General features: G+C 39.7%; 1 protein-coding gene across 1 annotated transcript in view; it reads left to right on the top strand.

Annotated features, from left to right (window-relative positions):
* The window catches only part of PDE11A (phosphodiesterase 11A), a gene marked incomplete at its 5' end in the record, with an annotated part of 140331 nt that overhangs the window by 102733 nt on the left and 24472 nt on the right, over positions 1–13126 (top strand). Inside the window, 4 exons of the mRNA XM_082483281.1 lie at positions 65–172; positions 5373–5482; positions 8509–8599; positions 11671–11771. Of these exons, the coding sequence (XP_082339407.1) occupies positions 65–172; positions 5373–5482; positions 8509–8599; positions 11671–11771 (410 nt within the window). The remainder of the gene's footprint in view (positions 1–64; positions 173–5372; positions 5483–8508; positions 8600–11670; positions 11772–13126) is intronic.

The raw sequence follows: 13126 nt of genomic DNA, 5'->3' as shown, positions 1-13126 counted from the left end.
GGCACTGCTCTGTCCATTTGTACGCATTTAGTAGCCCAGATACAATTTGTACTTTTCATTTCAGACGCTGTGTCGGTGGCTTTTGACAGTTAGGAAGAATTATCGAATGGTTTTATATCACAACTGGAGGCATGCTTTCAACGTCTGCCAGCTAATGTTTGCCATGTTAACTGTAAGTATCCATCTATAGACACAATCCCGTAAGAGCTTTTACTGCCACGTTACCTTACACGTCTAAACATTGTCCAACATTTCATTTCTTTTCTTGTTATTATAATACTCATTCATTTCCAATAGAAATGCACACGGAATTAGGTTACTCTACTTAAGGCGACACATATTTGGCAAAACCTTATAGCGTTTTAGTGATAGTGATATCACAGGCACATTAAAGTGACTGAAAACAGATGGCAGTCTTGGAGTGAGCTTGTTGTTATAGATCGTGATCTTACAAAAGTGTTTTGCTTTTGGAACTCTTTGATTTGACATTTATTTCAGACTCTTAAATTGGGAAGTACAAAACCAAGGAAGATTAGAATCCCAGTAGTATTTATTATGTTGATATTTATTACCTTCTTATTCAGCTTCATCTAAAAGGCTGTAGAAGGTATTGCCTTAGAACATTTTAAGATTATCTTCTAACAGTGATCTAAGTGAATCTTGTGTCTCCATTGGACACTGTAACACTTCTGGGTTTTAGTAACATGTAGCTCTATGAGTACCAGTAACTCCTCTTGGCATACAAGTAAATTCTGTTGGAAGTACCGCTGCTCTAACTCACTCTCCTCCCCACCCCACAGCAACCTCACTGCATGAAATAAGCCATGTTTGGCTAGTTAATTCTTTTAAATGTATCAATAGAAAGCTTGGTGGTCCTAGATATTTAATATGGCAAAAGAGAAGTAACTTGTCTGTGTGCACACAACACTTTCCACTGTATTTCACATTTTGGGTTTGCCTTATCTCCAGATAAAATAAGATTCAAGTTTTTCCATTTTTTCTTCATGTTCAGTTTTAATGGCCAGAGTCACTTACTGTCAACCTTAAATGTTCATATTGATAGCATTTGTGCAAGTATTTATCTGGGATATCATGTGCTTGTTCCCGAATTTTTAATGACTCAATATTATGTTCTTGTTGCTGGCCGGTCTCTGCGGTGTGGTCAGCATCTGGACCCTGTCTGTAGAGGTGGAGACTCCACAGCCTGTGCCATTTGCAGCACAGGTCAGCGCCGGGTTACATGGACTTGCGACAGTCCGTTGCCTGTTTCCCATTCGCAGGGCACAGCTGTCTTGTGCATGGGTTCCCAGCTGTCCTTCTCCATTTGGCATCATTTCTGTGGCAGAACTTTGTGTGTCAGGCAAGAAAAAGAGAGTGTGACATCCCCTAGCAAGTAGACATTGGTCTAGTGCTAGGTCCGTCCCAGCTATGTGGGTTACTGTCTGTGAGCATTTATGGAGGCTCAACAAAGTTCCATGCACAGTGAGACAGACAAAGGAAATTGAGACATTCAGCAAGAGGTCACCTCTTCTTCTGGGTGTGAGGCTGATCAGCTGAGCAGAATTAACATTGTTTCAGCAGGCACTTTCTGATGAGCTCTAATGAAATCTGGTGGTAATGTGTGGGCATCGGTCGTTTTTAAAGTTTGATAAACTTGACATGCTACTTTTTTTTCCAGTTATAGAAAAATTGAAAGCTTTTTACTCTGAGGTGTAAGAGCAAAGTCAGGCAGCACCTTTCAGCTGGTAATTCCATTAATTTCTGCCAAAGGCTGCCAGGGGATGAGGACCCCTCAAAGCTCACCCGTGAGGACCTCTAGGTGGAGCTGCGAGGCCGGGTTTTCGGCAGGCTGCCCTTTCGGTGGGCGGGCATCTCCACCTCAGCTAGCGGTGCCTGCACTGGCAGGCAGCAGGGAGAAGGCAGATCCCTGCTGCTGCAACAGCCAGCAGCACGCCTGCGGGGCCTCGACCATAAACTGCTTTGACCGTGGTTCTCAAAGCATAATTTCAGGATCCTTTTAGCAGTCAGCACGGGGACGCAACTGTCTGCGAGAGGTGATTTGGGATTTTCAAGCCAAGCTTGTTTCATTGCCCCCACTACTGGTAATAAAACAAACGAGCAATTCCATGTGCAGGGTTGGATGCTTGTGCCCACGGCATTGGATTCGCCAGGCATCCCACCCCGCTGGGCTGTGGCGCTGGCTGAGAACAGAATAGGTTCAGGTGTATGATCCACTTGGGCTGCTCTCCCTTCCAGAGACAGGAAGACTGATCTTGTGAAAAAAAGACACAAAAGAGAGAGTCAAATGACTAGTAATAGCACAAGGCTTGCTTTGACTGCATTTGTCTTGGGGGAACCATCCAAGTTAGCATGTGCCTTTGTTTTTTCACTTGCAAAAAGGGCACGATTCTTTGACTATCAGAGGGGGACTCTGATTTATCAAGGCCAGCACGGCTTTGTGCAGTTGTTGCACCCTGTTCCTGATTTCTCCATGACGGTCAGCAGTATTGCCTGCACCACAAATATAAACCAGTAAGTCTATTTTAGGGTGTTTTCAGGTAGGACTTACTATAGCATAGAAATGTCTAATCTGTAATGCGATAGCCTCTAATGACCTGACCGTGCTCCTGCTGAATGCAGAAGGAAAATTGAGCTGGGTTGAACAAGCCAAACAACTGAAATCCAAGAAAGGTTAAACCTAAACCAGTTGTTTCACTCCTGGGTCAGCCTTCTGCTTATCTAAGGTATGTTCCTGTATGTTTAAGTATGTGTTTTCTCTCTCTGGTTAGATACTGAACAATTCTAAGCGCAGTCCTGCAAGCCATACTTCTGTATTTCAGACTTGCCCAAATATTCTGAAGACGCGCACTGAAGCAAGACTGCTCCTGCGAGTTAGGGACATCACATGAAAGCAAACCGCAGGATCGAGCCCAGGCTTCATTATCAATGCCTTTGCCTAACACAGTTCACATTGATACTTATTTCAAAAAGTAAAAATGAACAAGTACGCAATACAAAATTAAAATCCCATCTGGTGCGCTAATAACAAAACATATAAATGTGGGACAAGGTATAATGAATGCAATTCATTTCCTCACATGAAAGAATGACCTCCATAACTCACTGGAGACTCTGCCACTCATGAGTTATGGGTCATTCCTTTTCTGGTGAAAATAAATTTTACTGCACCATCGTCTATAGCCATGTATTTTTTTTCTCTCTGTGTAAATTAAAAAAATGGGGAAATGTAATCCTCTGTTTTCTTGCATTACGTTCAAAGCAGATATCCCCTTACTGTAACATTATTTTAAATGAAATGGTTTTTATTAAGTGAAATAATCTATATTTTTCTCATATATTTGATTACAAGAATTTTGATTAAATAAAATGTTGCATTTATTTTTGAGATATTGCTACTGTTAATAAATTCCTTAATCGGCTTTCCTGCATTTGCAATACAGCTTGAATCCTTGAGTTTAATCAAAGCTTGTGTTATGCTAAAGAATATTTACTACAGCATCAATTTTATATTATAAAACAACTACTTCAAGTTGTTTTAACTTGGCCATGAATGTTTTCTCTAGATTGAAACTTGACACATGGCATGTTGTCAGTTACACACCTGTGTTTTAATCCCTTTTTTACAAATAGAATTTGATTATTTTTTGTCATATAAGAGCAATGTTTAAAAAATAAAAAGACAAAACACTATTTTTTAGAGAATTTCCTCTGCCTGGCTGGCTGTTACTGAAACTAAAAAAAGCAATGCCAGTAAGAATCAGGAGAATTGCTTTCATAATATCCAAGTTACTCTGTACACCAGTGGATTCTATACAAAAGGAATCTTTTTTCCTCAGATTTGGTCATCTTTTCTGATATGTAAACTTTGAGCACAATTATAAAGCTATCGTAGCAAGTCCTGTGCTTCCTCAGTTCCCACTGAAATGCGTTCCTGAGCACCTTGGGGAGCTTGGCTCCCTGTACTGCTTAAATATTAACTGCAGCCGCGTTTCAGACTATGAAAACAGAGGCTATTTAGATTTGAATGTGCATTTATTTAAGTAGAATTTGTGGTCTTCAGGATGCATAGCAGAGTTTTCAGGTGGTATTGCAGCAATTGACTGCCACTTCTGAGTGGCCTGTAAGTTCCTACCAGATGAGGACCTCAGGTCCCACTGATATTCACTGTCTTTGTATCACTTAACCCTCTTCTTGCCAGTGGGCGAAATTATGGCCCAATGAAAATCAGTGGAACTCAGGATTTCTTACACGCTGTTTGTGTTCAGCCTTGGTTTGGTCCTCCAGTATGAATGTATTTTATATTCCTTTTATATAATTTCCTTTCGTACTGATTAGATTGTGTGGCTAATTGAGGAGTGTTGTTGGAGACTGGTACGTGGAAAGACAAGTGTTATGATTTTCCACCTCAGCCAGTCATTTTTGCAGGCATTTATGCTTCTGAAGAGTTGAAGAACCAGATTGTTTCTTCCATGGGTAAGAGGAGAGGTGGTGTCCTGCACAGGCTCCAGCATCTCTCCAGGCAGGATCTGCTCAGGATGCCTGAGGTTAGCAGTAACTGTAGTATTTCTTTTCTGACATGAGGCAGTTCAAGGCAGGAAAACTGCTATGGCAAGTATCCATGAGGAGAAGTATAGTAGCAAAAAAACGTTTCTAGGGTCATCTCCCCTGTTCACATTGGGTGTATATGGTCTGAGCGGCTCGTGGGGAATTTCAATACATCAGTTTTCAAAATTTTCTCCCAAATTTAAGTTGGTACCCACAGCAGAAATATGACATTTGAGACACTTCCTCTTTAAATCATGCTGCTTCATTTCATGTGTCCCAGATAACATATCTCTTCATAGTTCCTAACAGTTCCATAGAGTATATTTTAGCTGGCTTCTTTTGTAGGTCTTTTCATTTAACATCTCGGCTATCTGTCAGTAGGGATTGACTAAGATGGTCACCTCAGGATTGAAGAAATCTGTCTAAGTAGTTCTCTGAACAATAATTTCAAAATGGAATCAATTTTGTTTTGTATTTCTCTGATATGAAATTCCAGTTCCTGTCTTAGTGTGTAGTTATTGGTGTTTATTTTCAGCAATTTTTGCCTGTAGTGCCTTCTGGGTAGTGGAGAAATGGCAGGCTGGAAATGCAACAGGGAGATAGTAACAGATCAGTCTGAGGATGTTATCTATTCTGCTAACCATGTAACATACAGCAGGGAATATAATATGACAATAAAACATTTATTTCTCCTTACTGAAACGCTCATGGTATCAAAACAAAGTTGACTGTTGCTCGATGGACTAACATTACTTATCCCTTTTGCTACTGATAGTTACAGCCGCTATTTTTTTTTCTGCTCTCAGACTGCAGGATTTCAGGAGATTCTGACTGAAATTGAAATTTTAGCTTTGATTGTGGGATGCTTATGTCATGACCTTGACCACAGGGGAACCAACAATGCCTTCCAAGCCAAGTAAGTTTTCTAATTCTTATTACTTTAATTTGTTTTTCTTCCACAGAAGAGCAAAAGGTGACCAGGAGAAAGAACGAAGCATTAATTTCAGGCCTCCTAGGCCAAGGCCAAACGTTCTTATTCTTGTATGTAGTGAGGGACTATCCATCTTATCATCCTCTGTTCTTTTGGGTAATCGCTGGTTTGTCCTTTGTATCAGGCTGTTGATTGGGTTACCCCTTGTGAACTGACACCGCATATTGAAACGTGGTGCCAAAACTTGATGTTCTTTTCAGGTTCAGGTATTGCTGATTCTGGTATTCAACCCAGGAAACACTGCAACTGTCTATCTGGGTTGTTCACGCTGGCTGGAATGCATGATGTTAAGCAAAGCCTTGTTCAAGTATTAAGAAGAAAAGAAAATAGGTAAAACTGAAATTGCGCTTTCACGCCAGTATAGGCAAGCATACATGAAGTAACTCCTATCCTATGAAGTATGAAACTGTTGCCCTCGTGCTGGAGCTCTGATGCGTAACATCCGCAGCGGGTGGCTGGAGTAGTTGCTGCACCGCATACCCATCAGCTGTGGAGGACGCAGGGTTCCTGGCCTGAAGAAATGCCTCCTCCCTGACCTGCCCCACATGCCAGGGCACACAGCCTGTTCGGAGACAGGCTGCAGTGGGCAGGGGTGGGCTGGCCACCCTCTGCAGCAGTCAGTACCCACCAGAACACGAAGCTGGATCTCAAAGGCAGATTCTTACATCACCTATGTGAAATCTTGCTCTCCAGACCCTTTTCAATTCTAAAAATGAATTTTATTCTATTCAAAGTGCTTAGGACCTGATTCAGCAGCCCTGAATTGTCCAGGCTGCTGCCCTCAGACACAGTGAGGTAGAAGCCCGTTTGTGGACTGTTTGAGGGTATTTCTTCTTACTGTGGTGTTAAGGGAACTCCCTTGACTAAGGTCAAATTCTTTCCAAAATCTGTGTTCCTTGAGAATGGGGGGGGGACACAACAGGAAACGTCACCTGACAACATCCTGTCCAAGCTGTGAAATAAAGCTGTCGCACACAGAGACTCCTCCAAATCCCATGTTGTTTTCTCAACTCCCCAGGCCCTCTACAGTCACAATATGAGACCACGAGGCTCTCTTGTCCTACAGATCCCAGCATGTGTTTGCAGCTTTGTCTGTTCTGCATTACTGCTAATCCTCCAGCGTGATGGGAAGCAGTTAGGTGGTTGTCCAAAGATATTTGAAAGACAGAGAGGCGTTGCATTAGCCTATTTTTTCCTACCTTTGGCAGAAATACTATGCTGCAATGTGCGTATGCACAGTGCACAGGCTGCTGCATTTCTGGGGGTGAGTTGCCTCAGTGAACATCATTCAAACTGGTGTTTCTGATACTCGCTAAGCTGCCATTTCCTGAGCTATTGGTGTTGCTGCACAGTCTCAATGAAACAATGACACTGTCTGGATCTTCAATCACCATAGCAAGGAAAATCAATTGCAGTGCTCAAAAGGCAGAGCTTATGGTGCAAAGGTTACCAAGCACTGCTAGATGCCTTTTTGCAGCTGAGTCTTGAAAAGAATCAAAAAAGAGGAGACAGATGAGAAGGAAGCTCAGCTGACTGACATTTATCTTCCTAATTTACAAAAATGAGACCCAAGATTTACATCTCGACCGTTTTAGGCTCTGATTAAGTTAACCATTTCTCCAGCATAACAGTACGCAACAATCTCTTGTGCAGGGGGATGGCTGAGTTAAAGGTGGCGGTTTCTGTATTAGACTGCTATCACTTATACTTGTTGTTTGACAACGGAGTACAAAGAGGAGGCTACCATTTTACGACTCCATAAAGAAATTGCTGAAGACATTTAACAAAAGACAAACATTGCCACACATGTATAAAACATCCCTGAAAACAGAAGCTGTAGTTTTCATAACAGCAGCTATGATTTATTTCTCTAACCTGAGTTATAAATTTAAGCATCACATTTTCCTATTTTATCTTCAGTGTTCAATACTGCTGTTCTCTGTGACAAAAGTTCAAGAGGTATATGATGGAGGCAATATCACAGTTGTCTGAAATGGCTCTGTTATATATCTCAACACCATATTCTCTAGGGATGATGCTTCCTGGACATCCTTCTCTCTAATATAGCTGCTTCTGATAATTAAATATCAGTATGGTGCAGTTTCATAGTATATGCTCCTAGGAGACTCTTTCTGTTTGTCTCTAGCATAATCTCTTATTCTCATTTCTTTGGAAAGAAAACCCATCTTGTCGCTTTAGGCTGGGTCCCAGAAATGAAGTAATGGTGAACAGTAACTATTCTGACAATCCAGTCCCGGTCTCTGCACCTCCCAATGATTTGCAATTTTATAATTGTATTCCATAGATTCTTTAAACTTAGAAAACCCACCTGCTCTGTGTATTTTGAAGCTAATTTTTTATTAGACAATAAACATGATGAGAAAATACATTCTTGATGCTAAAATTTACTTTAATGTTCAGTGCTCTCACTTGTGTTTTTTTGTTCACCTTGGTATTTTTTTTAAGCGCCTGGTTTTACATACAGACAGAACCTCACTGCATTTGCAGTTGGGTTTTCGTTGTTGTGTTTTGTTTGCTTTTTTTAAAGGGTTTGTAATCACCCATTGTAAGTCATTGTGGTTATATCTATTAAGAATTAAGAAGTAGTAGCAGAACAGCCGGTCCCAGCTCAGGGACGTTACTGTTTGTCTTTACTGCACAGTGGTGCACCCGTGCTGTTGCACCACTGAGGCGCTTTAAAAGTTGCATTACAAAATTTCATGTAGTTCCAGGAAAATCTTTAGTCAGCTGATGATATTTAGCAAGGTCTGGAGCATAAACGCCTTGTATCTGGCTTTAAATTTGTATTTTGATCTTGTCAGATATCTCAAGTGTGGTTGCCGAAATGGAGAGGGAGACTGTGGCTACATGCTTTTGTTACTAAATTGTCTCTGAAACTTGCTTTGTAAGCAGACAAGCAGTATTTGTTGACTCCCCGTGTTCTGTTTCAGGAGCGGATCAGCCTTAGCTCAGCTCTACGGCACCTCTGCTACCTTGGAGCACCACCATTTCAATCATGCTGTCATGATTCTCCAAAGTGAGGTACAAAAGCATTACTATTAATCTCACTGTAAACTGTTGGGCAGTTTCAGCCGGAGAAAGGAAATACCACACACAGTACCTTTTTAATGCCCTCTCCTTGAGGAATTATTTATTGGTTACCACAAAGGTCACAACTAGCACAAAATTAAACACCTACAAATGCTGATCATAGAGCCCAGAGATTATATTTGACTCAATCAGCTAAGGGCAAGGAGAACGTATCCTAATCATATTGTCAGCTTTTCTCAGTCTTCTTACATATATCCTGCTCAGTGGTTTATAGGCAGGCGAAACAAGCTCTTACTCTGAATAAACACCTGTGGGGAAAGGTATCAGTCATCCTTTGCTGGACCAATTTAATTTTTTTGACAGTCTTTCTGTAATCAGTATTTTTATGATGGTTTTGCATAATTTTTCTAAATTTTTTTTTTTAAAATTTAATGTCAGTAATATTGTGCTGTCCAAAGTACGCTAGCTGCTTTGCAGTTACATTTAAATACGTAGTTCTTGCCTGGAATGCTGCAACAGTATGCAGCACGCACTGCCCCAGAGATATGTAGTAAGTGAGAGAAGCAGAAGGGTAGACACACAATCCTTACAAAACAATGGATGGCTTTCCTTAATTTACACAGATAGGTTGTTACATAATGCATGCAGCATATATAAAAGCAAAAATGTTACTCATGCAGCACAATTGGAGACCATATGCTGATCTGCAGTAACTTTTGAAGAGCATCTGGGAATGTCCCATGATCACAGACAAATGGGAACAGGGTGATGGCTTTACCTCTGTGTACAGTGCCACAGAGATTAGTCATGGGATTGTGGCTTTAGTGTTCAGTTTCTCAACATTATACTAAAAAAGTAGACATAGGAAAGGAGCGCACCAGCATGAGATTTAAATAGCTCAATCTGCTTAGTCTAGCTTATCTAAAAGATGATACTAGTAATTAAATGGTTCTTTTTATTACCAAGGAAAAAAGGAAGGGGTTTTTGGATTTTTGGTTTGTTGTTGTTTTTTTTTTTTTCTAAACCAATGAGACTGTTCAACCTCCAGAACAAGCTTTCCTGAGAAACAGTAATTTCTCTAGTTCCCAAAATCTTCGTCATAACGGAATGTCTCTGAAGACAGGCTTAAGGCATGGACCACTCACGAAAGTTTATAGGTCATGTCAGACTAGATCCTTTTCTTTATCTTTTCCAGCTTAAAAAATTAAGAAATTTACAAAAAAAAACACCCTTTTTTTCCTTGGAATCTATTCCACCTTCTTTGAGATGTAAAATATTACTTGAAATGCAAGTCATCCTCTTTGATCATTCAGGCAGCTTCTTCTCCAGGTCCTCAATTCTAGGCCAGAAAATTAATCTTATGGGATTTTTATCTGATAGATACTGTTTGCTAATGGAACACAACACCCCTTAGTTTAGAATAAACGCAGGTTTGGATCCTCCAATCTACTTAAAGGTACACCAACTTTCACCTGCTGAGCAGTTGGTCTCCTCTCTCAAATAACTGAAATTAGATTGTATCCTATCCACTAATGTTCATATTCCAGTCTGTCTTTGCTATCTAGAATGAAACATAGTGTATGTTTTTATATACATAAAACAGGATATATTTTTATCACATTAGACAAAGGAGCTATGTATCCTTTACTGTTGAGATGCTAACCTCAAAATAAGTGATCTTCAGCTTTGTAGTGGCATGGTTTTATGCACCATGAAACAGGTCAGAAAGGCAACAGATATTGTAGCATAACAGACACCTTGGGAAATTACCCATGTTGTAAGAGCTGCTATTCTCCTGATACATTTTGCTTTATTTTCTTCTGAGTACTTTGGTTTTAAAATTATTTTTCATAAATAAGCTTTAGATTCTCAAATCCTTCTCAATATTTAGCTGAAAAGAAATCACCATTTCATTGTCACAGAGAAGACCATTATTCTCTTTTTTTTTTTTTTACACCAACAATTAGCTGATCTATTAAAAAATACCATCTCTACCTCCAGACCTTATCTTGTCTATATCCTCAGACCGTCATGGTTATAGGAATCCTGTTGCTGGAAAATTCTTGTTTTTAAGGGCATTTTAATCTTCCTAAGCAGTAGATGGCAGTGCATGCTGAATGTGTGCATTACAGTGTTACATACCACCAAAATAAGACTCTGTTTAGCAAGAACCTCATTATTTCTATAGGTGATTAGAAAAAAAAAAAAGCATAGTACTTTTATTGATATTAATTTAGTTATACATGACTAATGTCACAAAGACCACTTCTTAAGCTTGCATTTAGAATTTTCCATTCATTTTATTTCTGTCAGGTTATTTTCTCTAGGATTTTGCAGAGAAATTATAGGATCTCTATCCCTCTTAGTTTTCAGAAATTCAGTTGCAAAAGTACCTTCCTGCTCTCAAATAGCAATATTAAATAATTTGTTTCCTTTCGTTCTGGCCATGGAGCACCTTTCAAATTCTTAATCCACGGTCTCTTAAAAAGTAGCCTATTGGGCTCACAAAGGGCATTTAAACCGCATAAAGTTGTGATTCTTTAGCTGCATACGTGCTTGTATACACTGTAAGACAACATGGTAACAGGCAGAGTGAGCAAATGGACTGTTTTGAATGAAAAACTGATTTAGTGTCTTTGACTGCTCTAACAGCAGTTTGTGCACCTGCAAGCAGCAGCACAGATAAATCTATTAGGAGCGCAACTCAAAAGCTGCAAGGCACAACTCCCCAAAACATTTAGTAAGAGGAAAGATTGAGATGTATCCATAGTTTTTCCCCATAAACTGAGTCTGTGCAGGGTCAGAGCAAAGAGTAAATCTTTCCTCAAGAGGCTGTAATTTCAGCAGAGTTTAGAAAAACCTCCCAGGTGCTTGATTACAATCGTCAACTCTTCCAGCCCAATGTAATCTCAGCAGTATTAACATTATTATTTTGTTGTAGTTTTTCCATGAATCAGAAAAGGCCTCTGTTACAGGGAAACAGTAGACTAAAGAGTTAGCAAACCTTTTAAAAATCTGTATTGATTGCTAGCCGTTTACCTCTTTTATCTCTTTCATTGTAGGGTCACAACATCTTTGCTAACTTGTCCTCTAAGGACTACAGTGACCTTATGCAGCTTCTAAAGCAATCGATATTGGCAACAGACCTCACTCTGTATTTTGAGTAAGTATTGGCATTTCTTGTATTTGACAAATGAAAATTCGAAGCACTTACTCTAATGACCTATTAAATACCAATAAGGGTATATAATATGAGAAATTAGTGTTTAGCTGTGGTTGAAGAGATTTAGTCTAATACTTAGTATATCTTAGGCTAATAGAAATATCTCAAGTGTCCAAGTAAGTTTTGATTTAATGTGGAACGTGTCTGTATCAACAAAAAGCAAAGTCCTAGGCTTACACTTCAAAACAATCCCAGGAATTGGTTGCAGCTCAGTCCTGTAATTCTTCTGTCCCTTCTGTGATCGTTTCTTCAGGCATATAGAAAGTCAATGACATTTTAGAATTCTTTTCCACCATTTCAGAGTTTCTAAACATGTATATTAAGAAATATTATATTTAGTTACAGGCCCAGTTGCAGAGGTGACGGAAGCACACACATTGCTGCTTTGAAGACAAACTGCCAATTTGTGTCACATAGGTCTTAAAAAGCTTAACTCAAGAGAAGTATAATAGGATCTCTCTCATCTAATTTTCTTCCTTTTCCTTGTTTGCAAATCAAATCTCTAAATAGACTTCAAGTTGGTGCTATTTTATGTTATTCAAATATCGTTAATTATTACCAAGATCTTCCCAGTGAGAATGTGTGGGAGTATGTGTGTCGTCGGAGTCGCGGTGTCACCATCACATTGCACTTTGACATCCCTCTCTCTGGCACATACATGCCTGTGGCTGACTTACAGGCAGAAGTGCTGTCGGATGTGCAGTTTCAGTGTACCACCTTCCCAGTCTTGGCAATAATTCATCCTTAGGAATTTTTGTTTGATGCCCATCAGCATCCTAACCTGTAAAGTGCTGGGTGGCATTTAGTAATGTTTTTCTTAGGGTGGTATACCTGGATTCCACCCATCCTTTGTGCTGATGCTTGATACCAAACCAGGTTTCCAGAAAACTTCAGGCAGTCTTTACCCTGAAATTGTTCAACTATCTATACCAACATTGTGTCTTTAACTGTTGATTTTTAAAAATACTAACTGGGATGCTGCAACATTTGCTTTGTCTTTTTTTCTCAGTATTTGGTTATTGTGCCAAGGGCTGTTTCTAAACAGCACTGGCAGTGGACACATTGATATTCTTTTCTTCCTGCAAGTCTGTGCTCAGAGAAGTTGTATTAAGAAAGGACGTTAGTGAATAGTTTTATTGTAAATAACTTCTAAACATTAGTTCATGAAGAAATTTCTGCTTGCTGACATGAAAATCCTAAGCAGGACAAATAAACCCTTTTAAGTATACGCTTTTTGAAGCTGTCTGTTAGGATCGCTTGTTATCTGGGGGCTGGTATGACAGGGGAATTTGCTG

This window comes from Vanellus vanellus (genome assembly GCF_965231255.1).
Source record: "Vanellus vanellus genome assembly, chromosome: 5".
NCBI lineage: Eukaryota > Metazoa > Chordata > Aves > Charadriiformes > Charadriidae > Vanellus > Vanellus vanellus.
This window is presented reverse-complemented; position numbering and strand designations above follow the sequence as displayed.